Source organism: Henckelia pumila, chromosome 2, assembly GCF_033568475.1.
Source record: "Henckelia pumila isolate YLH828 chromosome 2, ASM3356847v2, whole genome shotgun sequence".
Classification (NCBI taxonomy): domain Eukaryota; kingdom Viridiplantae; phylum Streptophyta; class Magnoliopsida; order Lamiales; family Gesneriaceae; genus Henckelia; species Henckelia pumila.
Genome location: NC_133121.1, coordinates 194950094 through 194973545, shown reverse-complemented (window position 1 = coordinate 194973545; position 23452 = coordinate 194950094). Strand labels below are relative to the sequence as shown.

Genomic DNA, 23452 nt, shown 5'->3' with positions numbered 1-23452 from the left:
TGTACTACTAAAGAAAGAAAATCAAGGATAGATCATTGGGCAAATGAACTATCAGTACAAATTTAATTAACACAATTATTAGATAAAAGCGAGAACATATAAGTATTAACTCATGGAATGATAAAAATAACTTTGGTAGGAGCAGTGAGAACTTGGGCTGAAAACCTAGTAATAACTAACCTACCACAAGGAATGACATGACATCAATATTTCGAACTATTTGTTGATGCCTTGTACCAAGAATTTTTAGGAGTTTCTAATAATGACACTAATTTAGTAGCCAAAAACATAGAACAAAATAGAGCAATTTTTATACTGGATAATATTAAATTATACAATTTATGTTATCTAGAAGAATTTATCTGTGATTATGAAACAAATTATTATAAATTAATAGATGCTGATAAAAAAGAACATTATAAATTAAATATTTTTAATAAAATACCTAATATACCAGTAAATAGTAAAGATAAATTTTTAACGAGATCCTATGCAAAAACCTTAGGAGAAGCTATTAAATTTATCAAAGATATAATAACAAAAAGATGCCATGAAGTAACGCTAAATAAAAGAATATCTAAATCCTACAAACAAAACAATAAACTTTGTTGTTTCAAAATGGAGTTCACGGTAAAAGAATATGGTTGTAAAACAAACATGTCACAAAAATACTTAAAACGACAGAAACAAAATAAATCTAATAAACCTTATAAATCTTTTAATATGAAATTTATTCCTTATAAGAAAAAAAAATTTAAAAAGAATTTCTTCAGAAAACCTTATAGAAGAAAATTTTATAAAAAGTTTGATAACAAAAAACAACCTTGCCCAAAAGGTAAATGAAAGAATTGCACATGTTGGTTGTGCAATGAAGAAGGACATTATGCAAATGAATGTTCAAAATATAACGAAAAGAAAAACAAAGTTAAACTTTTAGAAGAACTATACACCATTGGATTTTATCCAGTTGAAACAATTGAATGTTCATTAGAAGACGAAAATATTTATTACCTAGATGAATCAAGTGAATCTAATTTCGAATCAAATTCAACATTTGATGATATTATTTCAAATTAATCAAAAGGGCATTCTTGTCATTACAAATCACATTTATATAAGATATATAATAAAAGTCAAAAGACCCTTAAACTTAAAAGAAATTTGTGAGGGAGTCATTTTTGCAAATGACCCGAGAAACTAGGCCACGGGAGAAATGGGCCTAAAAAAGCGGGTTAGATACGACTCTATTAGATTCCGTCTCACGAAATATGACTCGTGAATCGGTCTCACAAAAGTGTTTGTCTAAATTTAAACAAGAGTTGAGCAAGGAGAATGTCTTACATGAAGACCGACCAAATATTTTAGTTCGACATTAGATATTTATTGATCGTTTTTCCTCAAAACATTGCATTTTTCTCTTTTTATCATTTTTTTTTTGGTTCTCATTAAAGAGAAAGTAATAATGTATAAGCACACGAGACTCGTGTACCAACAATAATAATTATTTGTTTTTCAAACAATAATAATAATAATTATATTATATATAAACTCTAAAAAAAATTATTATTATTTATTAATATTAATATTATATTATATTAAAATTGAAAAAGTTCAAATAAACCGACAAAGCTCTCGAAGCACTGAAGAAAGTAAACGCAAAAATCCAATTTAAATACGAAAAAAGGAGCACGAAAGGGATCCGACTTCTAAAAAAAATCCTAATAATTTCTGGGTTCGGTACGAGGGAGTTCTGAGTTCGAAGAATATGCTGTTCCATTATGGAATTGTTCCTTTTTCTTTTTTCAAGGATTAACTCTCAGAAATAGGCTGGTTCCTGTTTCTTGATCTCTGAAATATATCCTTTTTCCTTTCAACACGCTTGCTTTCTGGGTTCTCTTGCTCTATCTCATCTTACTTGAATTAGGTAACTTTGATTCACTTGCGGGGAGTTTTGTGTTCTGTGGACGTTTGTTAATTTCCCCCCCTTTTTGGGTTTGTTCAGCATGCAAATATAAATGTCGATTGGAATAGGAAAAACCCAATTGCTAGTTATGCTCGTGGATCCCAATTGGGGTATTGAATTCTTGGTTTTCGTAGTTGCCTGTTTTTTGTGTGTCAAAGTTTGTGTTGGTTTGTTTAATTCATTTGCTTCACTAAGTTGTTGATTATTTCTAATGGTATTCTTGTTAAATGAGTTGTCTCATTTCCCACGGTGGAGAATTGCTCTGGTACTACTTGAATGAAACGTCAAATGGGGATAATTTTATGGTGTACTATTTAGACTTTCTTGGTTTCTGAATTTTGGAAACGTTTGATCATTGTTGACAATTATTATAGTTTATTTTGCTTGGGGTACTCTCTCTGATCCTTACTTTGAATATCGTTGATTGTGCGGTGTTTGAGACTTGAACTTTCTTTTAATTTATTTGACATTTTCTGGGATTGTGTGAGAAGGGAAAATTTTTGCCTGGATCACTTTGTTTACCCAAGGACTCCATATGAATAGCAGCACGCTGTTGTACTAAGATATTCATTGTTCCATACATGGTATGTATTTATAATAATTGTCAGCAGTATTCAGACCTGGTGATCTCTGTTGTGCAGTTGTTTCTCGTGGATCGAGTCTCTGGCAACATTAAGAAGGAGAAGTTAACTTAATTTCAAGATTCTGCAATGGGGCCTGACAGACAGCCTAGTGGTTTACTAGATACGCTAAATATGGAGACAGTTAGGACTATTTTCACCCACACATATCCATATCCGCATCAGCATTCGCGGCATGCGGTCATTGCTGTTTTTATTGGTTGCTTATTTTTCATCTCATCGGAAAATATGCATACACTTATCCAGAAATTAGACAGCAACATTAAATGGTGGTCGATCTATGCCTGCTTGCTTGGATTCTTCTATTTTTTTTCTTCTCCATTTATAGGGAAAACAATCAAACCAAGTTATTCTAATTTCAGTCGCTGGTAGGTATCCCTTGTTAGAGCTATTTATTTTGTTGAATATCATCAATGCTGATTATTTAATAAGAAACTAAAATGTATATCTAAGGAAGTTTGATTATGTTGGTGTTTCACTTTGTAGGTATATAGCCTGGATATTGGTGGCTGCATTATATCACCTTCCTAGTTTTCAATCAATGGGGGTTGATATGAGGATGAACCTATCTTTGTTTTTAACAATCTATTTATCTTCCATTTTGTTTCTTCTTGTTTTCCACGTTATCTTTCTTGGCCTCTGGTATGTTGGACTTGTTGCTCGTGTGGCTGGAAGGAGACCTGCAATACTTACAATTCTTCAAAATTGTGCTGTAAGTCCAATGAGCGCATCCTGAGAAAAACTAAATTTCTTGAATCTTATTTCTGGAATTACTGTTGTGTAGGTTATAAGTATAGCATGTTGTGTATTTTATAGCCACTGTGGTAACAGTGCTATTATGAGAGACAAGACATTTGAAAGGAGGTTCTCTGGCTGGTTTACTTTTTGGAACAAAGAAGAAGTGAATACATGGCTTGCGAAATTTGTACGTGTGAATGAGTTTAAAGATCAAGTTTGCAAATCTTGGTTTGCTCCAGTTGGTTCTGCCAGTGATTATCCGTTTCTTTCCAAATGGGTTATTTATGGAGAGGTATGTTTTTCTTTTGACATTTAGCCACATTTGAATTGAAGTCTTTGATTGGAGAAATGGATTTGGAAGAATATATTTCAAATTAATTCATGAATTAAAGTTTTGGAATCCAATAGTGATAGAAAAAATAATTTGAAATTTTAACCAAGGAATTTCAAATCCCTGGATTTAAAAATATCCAAACAAGTCGCTTTACTAAAGATTTGAAACCCCTCGCATTCAAATCCTTTATCCACGCATACACCTATGCTTTTCTTATCATTATGGTCTATGATCTTAACTGGGGCTATGTGTTTGCATTTGTCTTGTTTCAGTTAACTTGTAGCGGGTCATGTGAAGAATCCCCAGATGAAATTTCTCCTATCTATTCATTATGGGCCACTTTTATAGGCCTCTACATGGCAAATTATGTTGTGGAGAGGTCGACCGGGTGAGAGTCAACTAATCCCTTGCTTTTCTATTTCATAAGTTGTATTATTTGCTTTTGCTTTACAGTGTGGTCTTCAAAGGTTCTCATTAAGATGCGGAAAAAATTACGAGCACCATGGATTTATATTACCTGTCATATCTTGATAAGTGTTGGCATTTAAGTTTTTTCGTTCATCCAACTTTATATAACTTAGGAGGCGAGTAAATTGTCGTTCAAATCTTTCTTTGATAATTGTTCATATTTAGTTTTTTTTTTAATCCAACTTTATGTAGCTTAGGGGGGTGAGTGCAAGAGTCACCAATCTTCTTGGCATTGTTGCATTATTTTAAGCCACTGCTAGGCTTTGTTTGCTTCTACCTTTTAGCTACTTTAAGATTGATTGTCCATGGTTTTCAGTTTGTAACTAACATGATAATTCATCAAATGTTGTTTCATCAACTCTCCTTTTTCAATGAAGTTTAGTCAAGTTCTAATTGATTAAATTCTCTATATTGATCACATGCTCCAACTAATAGATGGGCTCTTACTCACCCTGTATCACAAAATGAATTTGACAAGTTGAAGAAAAAGCAAATGAAGCCCGATTTCTTGGAGATGGTGCCTTGGTATTCGGGGTATACCCACTCTCCAGCTATCTATCTTTCTTTCCATATGTATCCTCAAATAATTTGTTTTCAATTTCTATAATGCAGGACATCTGCTGATTTATTCAAGACAGTTTTTGACCTCCTTGTATCAGTTACTGTGTTTGTTGGACGCTTTGACATGCGTATGATGCAGGTATTTGAAAGTTCCATGTTCATATTATTGATGCTCCTATTGAAATTTATTCTTCAACATAAACTCAAAACAATTTCGTTTAAAGATTTGTCTCACAATGATGGATCTTATTATTGAAGAAAGAGCCATAATCTGAATGCATTTTAGTGAAACTCTCGCATTTTTCTTTAACAAAGAATATCTTGACGATTCTCATAATTAGTTTTATTCTGTTTTCGGCACATGCTGTTATTTTATGTTATCATACCAGATATGGTGCCTTTTTTTGATGATTTTCCATTTACCCTATTGCTGCAGGCTGCAATGAGCAGGGCTGAAGTTGGAGGGAAGCATGAGGATCTTTTATATGACCAATTTAGCGAGAGAGAAGAATTATGGTTTGATTTTATGGCTGATACTGGTGACGGTGGAAATTCTTCCTATAGCGTTGCACGACTTCTTGCTCAGCCTTCAGTTAGAGTTTGCAGTGATGATTCACCGATTATGCTGCCCCGTGGTAACCTGCTCCTTATTGGAGGTGATCTTGCGTAAGCTCGATACCTTGTCTTTCCTCTGGTAGTATTTCATCATTATTTTTTTAAGTGTGCGACGATAAAGGGAATGTTAAAAAATTACTGTTTTTGCGCTTCTGGGATCCATTCTAAAATTTTAAATAATTTTTATATTTATGTAAAGTAAAATTTATTTTTTTAGTAATATATAAAAGAAATACTATATGGTATTTCGTGAGCTTTAGCTTGCAAGTTGAACTCATGATTTGAGCGTGCAACATATTCAAAACAAATATAAGCAAAATCTGAGCTTGCAGGCTTAATCTGAATCCGTTTATTTTATGCTCGAGTTCAATCTTTTGTACTCAAGCTTGAGCTCGTAAAATTTCATGAGCTTGTCTCATTCATACTATTATAGGTGAAGCTCTTGGGCTAAGGTGAACCTCTTAAAATCTAGAATTGCTTCCCATTGATCTCCCTTGAAAAATTCCCGATAGTTTTGGGGGAAAATACTGAAAACAGATCTTAACCTGCTTGTGCCAAAGATAAAGCATGAATTTGAGTTCATTCAAAGAGGGCGTTGTCAGAATCCAGTTATCCTCTTCAGACAAGATGCTAGGTATTTGGTCAAGTGAATGATTTAGCAGATCAGGTGTATAATCCCCAGAAGGTTGGATAAGTAAGATATGGCCGATTGGAATGTATCTTTGGTCAATGAAATCCACTATCTGCATCTCTATCTGCCTTATCTGTAATAGTTAAACGTACTAATTGAAAAATGGTCCCTTAAAAGGGAACAGTTCTACTATAATGTCAATGGACACATTAAAGTAATTTTATCTGTTCACAAATCAGATTGTATTATGTTCCCGAGATCAGCTCATTTGGGTCATGTGATGTATCAGATTCTCTTTTAGAAGGTAGATTCTTGCGATTTTTCAATGTCATAGCAGTATTTTCAATATAACTTTAAAATGTGTTATCTTGGAGCGATCACGACAAGTACTTTCCATGTCAAGGTGGTTGAGGATCACTTAAACTTCACAAAACAAAATGCCAGTTAATGTAAATGGCAATATTTTTGTTTCGTCTTCATCAATAAATAATGTGTATGTCGTAGATGCTTTTGGATCATGCTTGATGAAGCGTTTTAACTTCATTGTAAGGTGGATTAAGCATTGAATTTCGTGTTTGTTATCCAGGTATCCCAATCCATCAGAATTTACATATGAAAATCGTCTTTTTCGTCCCTTTGAATATGCTCTGCAACCTCCAGTTTGGTATAAGAAGGAGCATATAGCTGTAAACAAACCGGAATTGCCTCCTGGGTTCTCGTCTTTGAAACAGTATGATGGGCCTCAGTGCTTTCTCATACCTGGAAATCATGGTTTGTTTCGGTTCTTGGCCTGCGCTTTGGGCTTCTTCCTTTATTTCTTTTTGGTACCATAGGCATCTTTTGTTTCTTAACTACTTTATGCCCTCCGCCATTTAATTTCTCTGATTAATCTACCTTTTGCTCTTTCTTGTTCATGAATGTGTAACATAGCCAACCGTCTTTGTGAATTTTCAGATTGGTTTGACGGGCTTCAGACATTTATGCGATACATTTGTCACAAGAGCTGGTTAGGTGGATGGTTTATGCCTCAAAAGAAAAGTTATTTTGCCCTTCAGCTACCCAAAGGATGGTGGGTCTTTGGTCTCGATCTTGCTTTGCATTGCGATATTGATGTCTACCAATTCAAGTTTTTTTCAGAGTTGATCAAGGAAAAGGTGACATTTCTAATAATCTGGCTATAGTTGTCCTCGTGCTGTATTACCGAATGTATCTGAAAATGAATGTCTTTAGTTGTTTTGCTGATTTTAAAATTAAGGTGATGTAAACACAACAATGTGTGAAGGTGATTTTAAAGAGGAATACTCTTTTTGATTTCTCACGCTATATCTTTTGATACACAAGTACATCATATATACAACTCTAATAATCTATCCTAGGAATAAAATAAAATCTATTCTAGGAAGAAAATAAATATATTCTACGAAAGATTACAAATGACTAATTACATATTATATTTCTAAACATAAAAGACAAATTATTAGGAGCAATTTTGGAAGAATCTAATCCAATCTTTTGAATTTCTCAACACTCCCCCTCAAGCTGGTTGGTAAAGATCTGTCATTCCCAGCTTGTCTAAAATATTCTTGAATGTAGTATCAGATAGTCCCTTAGTGAAGATATCTGCAAGTTGGCCACCTGTTGGAACATGAGTACAAATCAGTCCACTGGCAAGTTTCTCCTTTATGAAATGTCTATCCACTTCAATGTGTTTTGTTCAATCATGTTGCACTGGATTGTGTGCAATACTAATGGCAGACTTGTTGTCACAGTACAATCTTATAGGTCCGTCCCACGTCACCTTTAAATCTTCTAGGATGATCTTAAGCCACAACAACTCGCAAATTCCTAATGCCATTGATCTGAACTCAGATTCTGCACTTGATCTTGACACCACATTTTGCTTTTTACTTCTCCATGTTACCAAGTTTCCACCCAATAAGGTACAATATCCTGAAGTGGACCTTTTGTCAACCACTGCTCCTGCCCAATCTGCATCGGTGTAGCCTTCCACTTTTAGGGATCCATTTTTTCTATAAAGAATTCCCTTACCTGGATTTCCTTTCAAGTACTTGAGTACTCTGTAGACTGATTGAAGGTGAGATGTCTTTGGATTGTGCATAAATTGACTGATCATACTCACTGCAAATGCTATATCTGGTCGTGTATGTGACAAATAGATAAGCTTGCCTACCAATCTCTGATATTGGCCTTTATCTACTCCTTCTTCTTCTTCATTCATGTCAAGTTTTTGCCCTGGTTAAACTGGAGTATCACATGGCTTGCAGCTTATCATCCCAGTCTCTTTTAGGAGATCTAGAACATATTTTTGTTGTGAAATAAAAATCCCCTTTTCTGATTGAGCTAGCTCTATGCCAAGAAAGTATTTGAGCTTACCAAGTTCTTTAATCTCAAATTCAGCAGCTAGTTTCTTCTCAAGAGATTCCTTTTCCACTTGATCGTTGCCTGTCACAATTATGTCGTCAACATAAACAATAAGAATTGTAACTTCCCCTGCAACTGAATGTTTGATGAACAGTGTAGGATCCCCCTGGCTTTGTTTATATCCCACTCCTTGCATGGTTTTGGTGAACCTGCTAAACCATGCTCGTGGTGATTGTTTTAAACCATAGAGTGCCTTCTTCAATAGGCACACTTGGCTTTTAGAAAGAGAACCATTGAATCCAGGTAGAGGATCCATATACACTTCCTCCTCCAAGTCACCATGTAAAAAGGCATTCTTAACATCATATTGCTGCATAGACCATCCAAAGTTAGCTGCCAAAGAAATTAAAATTCGAATGGTATTCATTTTTGCAATTGGTGCAAATGTATCTTGATAATCTATACCAATGTTTGAGTATATCCCTTTGCTACTAGCCTAGCCTTATATCTTTCTAGGCTGCCAACTGCCTTATATTTTAGTGTAAATACCCATTTACACCCTACAGTTTTCCTAAGGGTATTTACACCCTACAGTTTTCTTTCCCTTAGGCAATTCAACTACCTCCCATGTCTTGTTCCTTTCTAGAGCATTCATCTCTTCTCTCATAGCATTGTTAGGAACCACAATTTATATATATAATAGAAGAGAATTATAGTAAAGAAAAACCCAGAGATGATCTCTGTACAACCCTAGTTCACGCTAGTCCCTAGCAAACGCTAGTATTAACCTTCGAAACCAATTAACAGAAATGCTTTCCCTCAATGTATTCCTTCCCTTTATAATACTGTTTCCCTTTCCTCAAGTTATTTGTTTCTAGAATAAACGTTTCTCTTAATGGGCTTGATTTGGTTAGGCCCAGTGTCTTAGAACCTCTTGCATATTTGGGCCGTAACAATACCGCTCTCTTCAAATCAGCCTTGTCCTCAAGGCTGAGTCTTGAGCTTTCCCCAGGATCAAGCCAACATCGAAGACAATGATCTCAAAATCAAGAGGACAATCTTCAGTCCAAGCATTAATTATAGCAGAAAAGTTTACTGCCTTGTTAAATTTCTGCAATTTCAAATGAGAATTGAGAGCCAAGTTCTTTTCCAATAGTGTTTCCATGAAAATAACACTACTAGATAAATCACATAGCTTCAGCGGCTTCATCAAATAAATGCCAATCTCTTCACCATTATCGATTGTTGCTTGATCATTCGATCCGATTTTTGTTCAAGTCGATCTTCACTCGTCAAGTCATTCTCTAAGTATACCCAATCTGCCATCACCTCATGGCTGCAAGCAACTACCAGCACAAGTGCCACCCCTTTTATCCCACACACGCAACTTGCTACAATGTTCACCCACGATAATACTCCTATCTCTGAACAATACTCGTATGGTTCCACCGCTTTTCGCCCATCGTACCGTCCGATTAACTCCATGACTTTTGGGTAACGTTCGATCTTTAGCATCCATCCCATCTGATCTCGCTCTTCGTACTCCAATGGATTCCCTTCTCCAGAAAGTTTCAGATCCCCAAGACAATCTGAAAACTCTTTGTTGATTTTACAGAATACGATAGAACATGATAGATAGGAGAGGAAAAATCTTTTTATTAATTCTTATTTTCAGTCTATACAAACTTAACGATAGATACACTTTAAATAGATAAAAAACAAATCAGAATAATATCCCACAAAATCTGTGAGATATTTTATTCCTATAAAATAAAATCAAATCATATCTTTCCTAAATAAACCTCTCAACACTCCCCCTCAAGTTGGTGCGAAGATATCTATCATACCCAACTTGCTGACTTGTTCTTCAAAGACTTGTCTTGGCAGCCCCTTGGTTAGGACATCAGCTAACTGCAAGGTACTGGGAACAAACGGAGTACAAATTATGCCTTCTTCAATCTTCTCCGTTATGAAGTGCTTGTCAACCTCAACATGTTTTGTCCTTTCATGCAACACAGGATTATGGACAATACTAATAGCTGCTTTGTTATCACAATATAACTTTATGGGAAAGTTTATGGTGATGTTTAGTTCCTCCATGACCCTTTTTAACCATAGCACCTCACATACTCCTTGAGCTATGGACCGAAATTCAGCCTCTGCACTGCTTCTAGCAACTACATTCTGTTTTTTACTTCTCCAAGTTACCAAATTACCCCATACAAATGTGCAGTACCCTGTAGTCGATCGTCGATCAGTAATCGATGCTGCCCAATCTGCGTCAGTATATACTTTCATCTCCTCTTGAATTGCTTCTTTCCACTCAGGTAACTTTAAAGCCTCCTGTACATTATTAGGAACACGAATGGCTTCCATCTGAGAGATAAATGCATGATATGAAGATGACAAATGGTTATACGATACAAAATTTGAGATGGGATGTTTTGTGCAAGACCGAACACCTTTCCTTTGAGCAATAGGAAGTTCAATATCAAGATTTGTTGAGGAGTCATCATGAGTTTCATGATTGGGTCTCAGAGTTGATTCATGGTTTGGTACTGAGACAGAGTCTCCCTCTTTCTTTGCATCTCTTCTCCTTGTGTAGACAAAATCATATGTCTTACCTGTTTCTACAGTGTTAGTTGGATCAAGAGTGCTTTCAATTAACGGCTGATCAGAAGGTTCAGTATTTCCAAATTCAATTTGGAAATCTGAATTGAAATCTGAATGAGTTAAGTATTCATCTTCTTGTAGGCGCTCCCCCTGAAGATGATTGTAGTAGGACTGGCCTTCAAAAAAGGTGACATCCATAGACACAAAGAATTTTTTTAAAATAGGATCAAAACATTTATATCCTCGTTGGTTAGCAGGATAACCAACAAAGATGCACCGAATGGCCTTCTTATCAAGTTTTGAAATTTTCGGATCATGATTATGAACAAAGGTGAGACTTCCAAAAATTTTGAGAGGAATATTTGTTAACAAACGCGTATCAGGGAAACATTTTTGAAAAATTGTCATAGGAGTTTGAAAGTTCAAAATTTTGGTATGTAAGTAGCTGTTAGGATTGCTTCTCCACAGAGGTACTTGGGAACTTTAGTATGAAAACTAATGGCCCGAGCAACTTCAAGGAGATGTTTATTTTTCCTTTCAGCCACCCCATTCTGTTGAGGAGTATGAGGACAAGAGCTTTGATTTATAATCCCATGATTAATGAAAAAATTCCCTAGAATATGATTGAAATATTCCTTGCCATTATCACTCCGAAAAATTCTGATCCTGGTTTGAAATTGTGTCTGAACCATTTTGTAAAAATTTTGGAAAGTATTTCCTGCTTCAGACTTATCTTTTAAAAGAAATACCCAAGTCATTCGAGAATGATCATCAATAAAGGTGATAAACCATTTTTTTTCAGACAAAGTTCTGATTTTGCACGGACCCCAAACATCACTATGAATCATGGTAAAAGGAGCAGATTTTTTATATGGTTGGGGGGGGGGAAATGGGATCTATGATGTTTAGCTAATTCACACGATTCACAATGCAAAGTAGAGACATTTTTATTAATAAATAACTTGGAAAACAATTGTTTTAAATAAGCAAAGTTTGGATGACCTAGTCGGCTATGCCATAACATTATTTCACTAACACTCGAAGTAGAGTTGGAGGTGAGACATGTATTCTGATTTTGCCTTCCAAGGAGAGAGTGAGCATCGAGCAGGTAGAGACCATTGTCTTGCCTAGCATTGCCAATCATCTTCCCCGAGACTAAATCCTGAAATTCACAATGAGAGGGCAAAAAACTGATACGACAATCAAGATCAAGGGTTAGTTTGCTTATAGACATGAGATTGTAGGAAAGGAGAGGAACATGTAAAACATTGTGAAGTGCTAGAAAAGGAGAAACAAAAATTGTTCCTTTTCCAGCAACAGAGGCAAAGGAACCATCGGCAATTTTAACTTTGTTGTTCCCTGCACAAGGTACATAGGAGGAAAAATATTGCGAGGATCCCATCATAGGATCTGCTGCACCTGAATCCAAAATCCAGGAGCTGTTAGATATAGAACGGACGACATTGGCGGACGAGGAAGTACCTGTCTGGGCTACAGAACAGGAAGAATTAGTCTTGCCCAATCGATTGTCAAATAATTTGTACAGGTGCTCAAGCTGATCCTTTGTGAGAGGAAGAGTTTCCAAGGGCGATGATTGCTGTCCAGAGTCATCCGCACTTGTTTGAAGGGCACGACTACCAGTATTATGCCTGTAATGGTTGACTGGTTTTTTCTTGAGATGTGCTGGTTTCCCATGAATTTCCCAGCATGTTTCAATGGTATGCCAGGGTTTTTTACACTTTTCACACCATGGCTTTGATTTTTCATCACGTCTATCTGCCCAATTCTCCTTGCTAACTCGTCTGTCTGCCCAATTCTCCTTGCTAACAAGGGCTGATCCTTCAGTTTCCAGTGGTATTTCAGCAGGCTTTAGCATCACATGGCGACGAGCTTCTTCACGCCGAATCTCTGAGAAAACTTCTCGAATACTGGGCAGAGGTTTGCGCCCAAGTATGCGACCTCGAACCTCGTCAAGGTCTTTGTTTAAGCCAGCAAGAAACACAAACACCCTACTGTGCTCAATTTTTTTCTTGTAGCGCACGCTGTCTTTGTTGCATTCCCATTCCTCCCCGTCGAGGAGGTCCAGCTCTTGCCAGATAACCATCAACTCATTGTAGTAGGTTGGGACATCCCTACTGCCTTGTTTGATTTGCCACATGCGAGTGGTCAGCTCATATAATTGAGAATAATTCTCCAAGTCAGAGTACGTCTCTCGTACGGCCTCCCAAATATCACGGACAGTGGGCAGAAACATAAAAGGTTTGCCAATTAGGGGATCCATGGAATTAATGAGCCATGCCATGACCAGTAAGTTTTCAGATCTCTACTGAGTGAACTTTGCATCAGATTTTTGTGGAGCTTTCATTTCACCGGTCAAATATCCTAGCTTTCCTTTGCCATCGATGACAAGACGCACAGATTGCGCCCACTCAAGGTAGTTCTTGCCATTTAATTTATGGATCGTGATCTGCAGGGATGTATCGGAGAGAGACAGGCCTGCAGTTTGAGATCCGCCGCTGGAGCTGCCGGATTCAGGACCACCAGTAGCGCCGACCATTGCTGCCTTAAAGTTCATGACCGTCTATGGCTTTGATATCATGTTGATTTTACAGAATACGATAGAACATGATAGATAGGAGAGGAAAAATCTTTTTATTAATTCTTATTTTCAGTCTATACAAACTTAACGATAGATACACTTTAAATAGATAAAAAACAAATCAGAATAATATCCCACAAAATCTGTGAGATATTTTATTTCTATAAAATAAAATAAAATCATATCTTTCCTAAATAAACTTCTCAACACTCTTCTACCTCCTCAACTCCCTCTTGCTCTATCGTTTTCAGTGCTTGGGGTAAATAAGTTTTAAGTTTCTCTGCACAGTTCTGGACAACCTGCGCCACCAATTTTTTTGCATTTGACAGTATCCCTTCATTACTCCTTTTCATGGCAGCCATAATTGTGGGTAAAATCAACGTTATATCCATATCCTCACTTTCTTCAAAAACAAGAGTCATCACTGTCTCCATTGCCTTAAAAATATTTCTGAATGATGAACATTTATAAATCTAAGGAAGTATTTAAGCATCTCAATAATCGTCTCAGCCATTTCTAAATCCAACATGATCAGACAGTACCTTACCTTAGCCATGGTTTCGAGAATGGTTACCCTTTTGAAATTAGATCTGCTAGCAATGTCCGTGAAATCCTCAAAAGCCGATACTATCAAATAGAAAACCTCTTTCATTTTGTAATCATTGTAAGGAGCCTCCGGTGCCGTAATTCTAATAATCTCACTAATGCAAGAAGCTGCTCCTACCTTTACATCAACATCAGAATGCTTGAGGAATTCTGTCGTCCCCAATACATCCATCAGTGGTGAAAGAGCCGATAGCATAGATTTACACGGTGACTGCTCGACTTTCGATAGAAGCTTCTCAGCTTGATCAAGGAGACGGAGGAGTTTGTCCGATGATGAAGGAGGCTGATGAAGAGCTTTCCCAGCTTTTGTGAGTTGTTTTTCCAGCTCCACGTCTGAAATTGGCAGTTTCATCTTTGACACTCTACTCAAATTGTGGTTGCCGTTACCTTTCCGACTAAGATCCGGCAGGTCGGACCAATTGTTAGGAACCACAATTTATATATATAATAGAAGAGAATTATAGTAAAGAAAAACCCAGAGATGATCTCTGTACAACCCTAGCTCACGCTAGTCCCTAGCAAACGCTAGTATTAACCTTCGAAACCAATTAACAAAAATGCTTTCCCTCAATGTATTCCTTCCCTTTATAATACTGTTTCCCCTTCCTCAAGTTATTTGTTTCTAGAATAAACGTTTCTCTTAATGGGCTTGATTTGGTTAGGCCCAGTATCTTAGAACCTCTTGCATATTTGGGCCGTAACAAGCATCCTCTCAATTCTTATTTCCTAGTGCCTCATGAAAGGTTCGTGGAATTTGGATGGTGTTTATTTTAGTGAGAAAAGCTCTATGTGAAGGAGAAAAGTTTTTGAAGGTTATGTAATGAGTTATAGGATACAATGAAGTTTCAGTACATTTTCGTTTACCTTTCCTAATAGCTATAGGTTGCTCAGTATCAACAATAGTAGGAAAAAAAGGTGAATGAGAATGAGTTTCAGTACCTTGTATGGGTTCGGACTCATGGATCTGCTGAGACATTGGGTTGGGCTGTAATCTCCTTGTATAGACCTGTAATGGACGATCTATAGTGGTTCCACGTGGGTTTATTTGAGAAGATTCAATATCCAGATGCAATGTTGAACTGGAATGGGAATTTGGACTTGGATTGACCATTGTAAGTTCAACAGGTTCAATTTCTGTTCTTGTTTTATTGGCTGGTGTTTCTGGTTTTTGTCCTTTTGTGACTGGAATGGGTAAAGAAAACAGATCGAATTCATCATATTCATCTTTCTTTTGGCTATGCTCCCCCTGAAGATTAGCTGGGCCAAAAAACGACTGTTTCTCGCCAAATGTGACGTCTTTGGACACAAATTTTTCTAGAGGAAGGATAATAGCATTTGTATCCCTTTTGTGTGGTAGAATAACCTACAAAGATGCATCTAAGGGCCCTTGGGTCGAGTTTACTCCGCTGATATTTGTGAATGTGAACATAGGAAACACGACCGAAGATCTTTGGGGGTATTTTTGAGTAGAAATTATTGTTAGGAAAGAACTCTGACATATAGTTCAAGGGACTTTTGAAGTCAATGACTCTAGAGGGCAACCGATTGATTAAATATGCAGAGGTTAAAACTGCCTCTCCCCAATAGCTTTTTGGAACATGATTTTGGAAAAGTAAGGCTCGGGTTACTTCAAGAAGATGTCTATTTTTTCTTTCGGCGACTCCGTTTTGTTGTGGAGTGTCAACACATGAAGATTGGTGAACAATGCCTTCTTTTTCAAAATATGATGACAATGCTTGATTGAAATAGTCCCTAGCATTGTCTGTCCTAATACCTCTAATGTTTACTCCAAATTGTGTTTTTATCATGTTAAAGAAAACTGGGAGAACATGACTCACATCTGATTTTTGTTTAAGGAGATATACCCAAGTCATTCGAGTGCAATCATCAATAAACGTTACAAACCCTTTAGCCCCTGAAATGTTGGAAATTCTTGACGGTCCCCATATGTCAGAGTGAATTAAGACAAAAGGTGATAAAGATCTTGTGTTGCTCACAGGAAATGGCACTCGATGGTGCTTTGAAAATTCACATACTTCACAATGAAAAGACTCGACATTAATATTTCTAAACAAAGAGGGAAACATTCTCTTTAGGGCTGTGAATGAAGGATGTCCTAGACGACGATGATGATTCCAAATCTCATCTTTATTTGAATTGACAGAAATTAAAGAAAGGGACGAGGGATCACTACAGCTATCCTTGTCTTTAAGAAGATACAGCCCTTCCATTGCTCTAGCTTGCCCAATCATCCTCCCCATAGTTTGGTCCTGGAAAATACAATGATCATTGAAAAATGTCACATGACAATCCAAATCTTGAGTTATTTAGTGATGGATAATAAATTAACAGAAAGTCTGGGGACATGTAACATGTCTTTAAGAATGAATGAAGAAGAAAGAACCACTGTTCCTTGACCAGCAACTGTGATTAATGAACCATCAGCAACTTTGATTTTTCTATTGCTAGAACATGGCTGATAGGTGGTGAAACAGCTTGCAGAGTATGTCATGTGATCTGTTGCACCCGAGTCAATGACCCAGGTGGCAGAATTGCATTTGTTTGAGGCACTAAAGGCACAAGATTTTAGGATTTTACCATTCTGAGCAAGAAAGCATGATCCAGAAGGCTTCTCAAGATTGTTGAGGAAGTTTCTTAGCCTTTCAATTTCCTCTATGTTGAACCCTCCATTCTCAGTAATTTGTTGATCATGAACTAGTCCTTCCATATTAGTGTGATGTGCTTGGCCTTTTACTTGATTTCCTCTATAGCCTCCACCTTGGCTCATCGACGGGGGTTTTCCATGAAGTTTCCAGCAATTTTCTTTCGTGTGCCCTTTTTTCTTGAAATAATTGCACCACAGATTGTCTTTGTAAGTGGATCTCTGTCCATTTTTCTTTGCTTCAGCAACATTTAGGGCTTCACTTGGAGTTTTCGTTTCTGTGATCATCATAGCAGACCCTTCTGGATTGGAACTTGGCATTCTGCCCTTATGAGAGAAAAGGCTTCATTGAGCGATGGCAGTGTATCCCTTCCAAGGATTTGGACTCTAACTTGGTCAAATTCCATGTTAAGTCCTGCCAAAAACTCAAAAATTCTCTCTCTTTCCACATTGTTTAAGAGTTACAGCATTCTCGCTACATTTCATCTTGAAATCTTGATAATAATCTAACTCCAACCAAAATCCTTTCATTACATTATAGTATTCAATGATGGATAAATTACCTTGCTTGGTTGTTGAGAGTTTTGTCTTAACCTCATAGATTAATGCAACATCTTTGACCTTGGAGTATGTCTGTGTTACTGCTTCCCAAATTTCCTTCGCTGTAGTGAGAAACATATATGGTCCACACACCTCTGGCGTCATCGAATTCCAAAGTCATGACATAATCATAGAGTCTTCTTCTTCCCAAACAATGAACTTGGGATCCTTAGGGGTCGGGGACTCGCCTAACAAGTGGCTAATCTTCCCCTTGCCTTTCAGAAATGTCTTCACAATTTGAGACCATTTCAAGTAATTTCGCCCATTCAGTTTTGTACGAGACTTGTACATTTTGAAACTCCCCAAAAGTTTGATTGCTTTGATTTTCAGACTTAACAACAACGGTTTCTTTGCGGATATTTTCAAATGTTTCATACATGATGAAGATAGGTAAAAAATGTATGAATGAAATTGAAGGGACGGCTGATAGTGTTTAGGCAGTGAGTAGATCGGAAAAATTTTGCAGAACCCTAACCTGTCTCTGATGCCATAAAGAGGAATACTCTTTTTGATTTCTCACGCTATATCTTTTGATACACAAGTACATCATATATACAACTCTAATAATCTATCCTAGGAATAGAATAACATCTATTCTAGGAAGAAAATAAATATATTCTAGGAAAGATTGCAAATGACTAATTACATATTATATTTCTAAACATAAAAGACAAATTATTAGGAGCAATTCTGGAAGAATCTAATCCAATCTTTTGAATTTCTCAACAAATTTCCTTCAAATATATGTGCTTATTTTGTCGTGAGAACAATGTGTGATCCACAATGATCTATGTTTGGTGTTGAAATTAATTAATTTAAAATGGAGGATAAAAAGTTCCTTGATTATGAAGCTATTTCTCTTCATCAGGTAAAAGCTTGGTCCTCAATGTTGAAAGAAAATCAAATCCCATTCAAATAATTTAGGTAAAATTTGAAGGAAACAAAAATGGACATTTCATGATTCATTAGTTTGGCATATAATTTTGTAATCTATTGTTGCTCTCTCTGTAATTCTGGCCAGATTCTGAATTCCATGCTACAAGGCAAAGAAATAATAATAATAATAATAATAATAATAATAATAATAATAATAATATGATGATGATGATGATGATGACGTGCCTTCCGTGAAATTCTTACTGTTTTAATGAATATTTGATTCAAAAACAAACAATTTTTGAAATCAAAATCCATCCCTGGATTTGTTGTCTTAAATATTTAATTTGTTTTGTAAAATTAAGATTTTTCAAAATTGAAAGAAAGGCATGAAAAAAATCAGTAAAAAAGGCATGTGGTTTAGGAAATCGGTTAACATTGAGCTCCAAATGGCTTTAAATGTTGTTCTACTTTCAGTCCCCAGCGGACTAGTACGAAAGGCATATGGTTGCTATAGCCCAGTAGGTCGAGATTTCTTTTACCCTCTTGGGGTTTAGAGAAGCCCAAGCTTGGTACTAGACAAATTATCATGGATGAGCTGGAGGTGGATGAAAAAGAAAATGTTGTCTATGAAATATAGAACAAGGAATGATGATTGAAGAGAAAAGGCATGACCACATGAACCTTAATGGAGGAGAAAAGGCATGAGAGCTGATTGAGGAGAGAAAGACATGGTCATATGTGAAGAGGACATGGCGGAAATTAATTGATTGATTTAATAACAAAATTTGAGTGGATGTCTCGGTTACTATAAGTTACAGTGCACCTTGGGTCTCTGGTTTGAATTAGCAGATTTTGGGCATCATCCAACATCTCAATAAAGAATTTATCTTAATATCTTATCCTTGATGTCGATGTTAACATACGATTTCTGAAGGTTATGAAATTGGACTTAAGAGACTTCCAACTCAGCATTGTCCAAGGTCTTTCTTGACTTGTTCTTATTTGTTTTTCAGGTTGGAGACTCTGATTCTGTGATTATAATGACCCATGAACCTAATTGGCTTCTTGACTGGTACTGGGAAGACGTGAGTGGGAAGAATGTTACCCATCTAATATGCGACTATTTGAAAGGAAGGTGTAAGCTCAGAATGGCAGGAGACTTGCATCATTACATGCGCCATTCATATGTGCAGTCAGAGAAGCCCGTACATGTGCAACATTTACTTGTTAATGGTTGTGGTGGGGCATTTTTGCATCCCACTCATGTCTTTAGTAATTTCAACAATTTGTATGGGACGCCATATGAAAGCAAGGCATCTTACCCTTCGTTTGAAGACTCAAGCAGGGTGCATCAACAGTTTTGTGATACAAACTATTTGTAAATTGCTATCCTTTTTATCATATTCGAAACTATTTCTTATTGAAATTTTGTGCAGATTGCTTTAGGGAATATATTGAAGTTTCGGAAGAAAAATTGGCAGTTTGATACAATAGGTGGCTTTTTATATTTCATCTTGGCCTTTTCCATGTTTCCACAGGTAAACATTTAGCAACATTATCACAGTATGTTCAATTAACGGATGTCTCACCAGTTTCCTTTCGTTTTCTAGTGTAAGCTAGGACATATCTTACGAGACGATACATTTTCTGGCCATCTAAGAAGCTTCTTTGGCACGGTATGGGATGCTTTCATCTATATGCTGGGATGGTCGTATGTGTCCTCAGCCGGGGCTCTTTTATTGTTAGTTACTGCCATCACCTTTGTGCCCTCAAAAGTGTCTCGAAAGAGAAGAATAATCATCGGCATACTCCATGTGTCTGCGCACCTGACTGCTGCGTTGATTTTAATGTTGCTTTTGGAATTGGGGATTGAGACATGTATCAGGCATAAGTTATTGGCAAATGCAGGTGATGATGGTTTCATTCCATCAATAAATTAAATTTTTTTTTTCCGAGTAAGAAATTTGCATGTTGGTCTGTGGGATATTTTTCTTTTAATTTTTTGATTCAGTTTTCGTTCTTTTATGGACATACATGTTGAACTTTGTCTAACCATCAGCCATTCCATGGCATATTTTAAATTTCTATTTTTTAACTAACTGTTTGTTGATACCATACTCACATTTCCGTTGATACTTCATTGATGGTACCCACTGTCACCTAAGCAATTTAAAGTGCCGCAGGTTATCACACTTTGTATGAGTGGTATCGATCTGTTGAGAGTGAGCACTTTCCGGACCCAACAGGCCTCAGAGCACGCATGGAGCAATGGACTTTCGGTCTATATCCAGCATGCATCAAGTACCTGATGTCCGCTTTTGATGTGCCTGAGGTGAGAATGCTTTGCTGACTCATCCGTGTCTTGGATTTTTCTATGCCACATGCAATGGTATACGAAGGGCATTGATTTACCTTAATTTTTAAGGTTTATATGTATGCTCCAGATTGGCATAAAAAGGACTCATAGTCATGCTTCTCTCCGAATCCCTAATTTATTTTTTGCTTTATGCCAACCAATTTTCAGGTGATGGCTGTCACCAGGAAGAACATCTGCAAGAATGGGATGGATTCACTTCCCCGAGGAGGTGCTGCGATTTATTATGCTTCCGTCTTCCTTTACTTCTGGGTCTTTTCGACCCCCATCGTGTCATTGATTTTTGGGAGCTACCTCTATATCTGCATCAATTGGCTTCACATACACTTTGACGAAGCATTCTCATCCCTGCGCATTGCTAACTACAAGTCATTCACACGATTCCACATAGACCCGAAAGGCGATCTTGAAGTTTTCACCCTTGCAGTCGATAAAGTATAAAAACCAATGGTGCACATTTTTTGACAGTCTGATTAATATGAAATCTGAATTCCCAGCTCAATCTCCTGTTTTTTTTGCAGGTTCCGAAGGAGTGGAAGCTGGATCCTAGCTGGGAGAGAGAGTTGAAACAGCCACAAAGCCTTGGCTACCTCAGAAAGCATCCGAGCAAATGGCGATCGGTTTCCTCTCAGCAAGATCCTGTCAACACTGTAAGAATCGTCGACCGCTTTGTCGTTGAACGAACAGTAAAACCTGAAGGAGAGCCAGTCGTTAATGGATCAGTAACTCATTGATTTAGCAAATGTGACTTGTAACATTAATGTAAGGTGTGTGGTTTAGGTGCAGCAGCCAGGAGATTTATTTTGGGATTAAGTTTTTACTAATTGTAAAAATATGGATATAAACTCAAAAAACATAGGAAAAATGAACCCAAAAAGAACATAGATATTTAATTTGATGTTAACCATGTTGTCTTAATTTTCTGCAATCTTTGTCAAGGCCATTTTTGTGAAAATCTAGATTAATCTAATCTATATATTATACCAATTATAAAAGTGTGAATCAAGGTCAAAATTTTTCATTGTGTATTTTCAACCTTGTCCTTGGTTTGTACACACTTGATAAATTCTATGATGATGTTTTTGTAAAATTAATTATTATGATGAGATAAAAATTAACAAAATATGTGCATATTAGATAAGGATTTAGTTTTCAAAAATATTGAAATACCAAAATACTTTGGTTTTTATTTTTTTTGTATCTAAACTGAATGAATAGATTTTTTCAAAAGTTTTTTATGTATTAAAATTTTGTAAGGATCTATAGAGCTAAATTGTTAAGAAATCAATTGCCTAAGTTTCGGTGTTTTAACAAAACGACTTTGCGCATCAACAACAGAAGAAGAACACGAAGCAGAAAAGCTCAAAACAGCAGAAGCAGAAACTCAAATAACAGACATTAGATCAGGCGTGATTAGAACATCCTATTAACTAGTCCAAGATTTTACCCAAAGATCTCTAGTACACTGACTTGCGCAACCATAGTGAAACGACTCATACTACTACTATTGAAATTTTTTTTTAAAAATAAATACTTAATATATTATATATACTAGTTACGGAGCACACACTTTGCGTGTGTAATATAATGTATTATATTAAAATTTTGTGCTCCGAAAATACATGTGTGTGAGAAGTTAGATTTTCAATTGAAGAGAAAATGGGAGAAACTGATGCAAAGTGAAAATTTGGCTGCAATAAAAGGGCAAATCTAGAAGAAAATTTTGGTGTCATCACACCATACCAAAAACAGTTTTTATAATGGTTTCAAGCATTATAATATAGTATAGATATATATAAAACGTGTCTAATAATAAATAAATTAATACATAAATATATTTAAACTTAAAATAAACTTAAATAAAATATTCTACATATAACTACTATTTTTGCATGCAAATAAAAATATCCACTAATTAAACTCTTAAGTATAAAATCCATGCATTAAAAATACCATAACTTAAACTCTCCATAACTTTCAACATAAAATCCATAAACTCATAAATAATAAATAAAACATGTGCGGAAAATGTATTATTATTTAAAACCACTGAAACATAAATAGCATAGGTCACGGGCTAGCCGACCGCCGAGAGCTCATACATCTTTATCCCCAGTCGGGGCTACATTCTCTACGTCAAAGTCTTGCTCATCTACACCATTTAAGTCTAGTCATCCTAGAGGCTCAACACGCTCTATCTCATAATAACATGATAAAAAACATGCAACACGTAACACATGCGATATACATAATATTACATATATTCATGCATATTCTTAAAATTCATAGCTCATGGCTGTAACATAAACATATCATGCATAATCATGTCATAATACATTCATCATACATAATACATAAGGCATATCATAACTTAAAAATTTCATGAGGTTGCATCCATGCCGTGTGACCGTAACATGTGTGATTGATCAATCAAATAACCAACGTACGTGAAGGTGAGATCTCCACCTCTTATGCCACTTAACCAGGCTGACCTCGGATCCATAGGCGCATCATCATAAACATATGGAAAGGCAATCGAGCCCCAGTATCTCGACCCACAGTTCAGTGTCATATGGAAAGGGCTTCGGCCTAGGTATCTCATCCACAATCCGGTAGATTGTCACACACCCACTTTAACTTCCTTAAAATATTTTTCATGTCCATCATCATACAAATAACATATTTCATCATGCACATCATAAAATTTTTCATTATCATATTTTCATAAAAATTTGCAGTAGATATATATTTAATTATTTCATATAAAAATAATACTTTTACATACT

General features: G+C 36.2%; 1 protein-coding gene across 2 annotated transcripts; it reads left to right on the top strand.

Moving 5' to 3' along the window:
- Positions 1-1673: 1673 nt before the first annotated feature.
- Positions 1674-21570, top strand: LOC140880546 (uncharacterized). 2 transcript variants are annotated; one of them, XM_073285092.1, is made up of 16 exons: positions 1674-1924; positions 2605-2972; positions 3091-3316; positions 3389-3634; positions 3949-4064; positions 4580-4678; positions 4757-4844; positions 5142-5371; positions 6538-6722; positions 6906-7105; positions 19306-19638; positions 19729-19830; positions 19903-20200; positions 20476-20624; positions 20817-21101; positions 21188-21570. In XM_073285092.1, exons 2-16 carry the CDS (start codon positions 2674-2676, stop codon positions 21398-21400), a joined length of 3069 nt encoding a protein of 1022 aa, XP_073141193.1. In that variant the 5' UTR covers positions 1674-1924; positions 2605-2673; the 3' UTR covers positions 21401-21570. The 2 variants fall into 2 exon arrangements, with proteins under 2 accessions (XP_073141193.1, XP_073141194.1); XM_073285093.1 differs by lacking the exons at positions 1674-1924; positions 2605-2972 and having other exon boundaries at positions 3114-3316; positions 3421-3634.
- The last annotated feature ends 1882 nt before the right edge of the window (positions 21571-23452 follow it).

Excerpts from the sequence above, each read along its gene's own strand:
- LOC140880546 (XM_073285092.1), top strand. The coding sequence starts at position 2,674 with ATGGGGCCTGACAGACAGCCTAGTGGTTTACTAGATACGCTAAATATG. Across the intron at positions 20,625-20,816 it reads CCGCTTTTGATGTGCCTGAG|GTGATGGCTGTCACCAGGAA; the intron begins GTGAGAATGCTT and ends ACCAATTTTCAG. Across the intron at positions 21,102-21,187 it reads TCACCCTTGCAGTCGATAAA|GTTCCGAAGGAGTGGAAGCT; the intron begins GTATAAAAACCA and ends TTTTTTTTGCAG.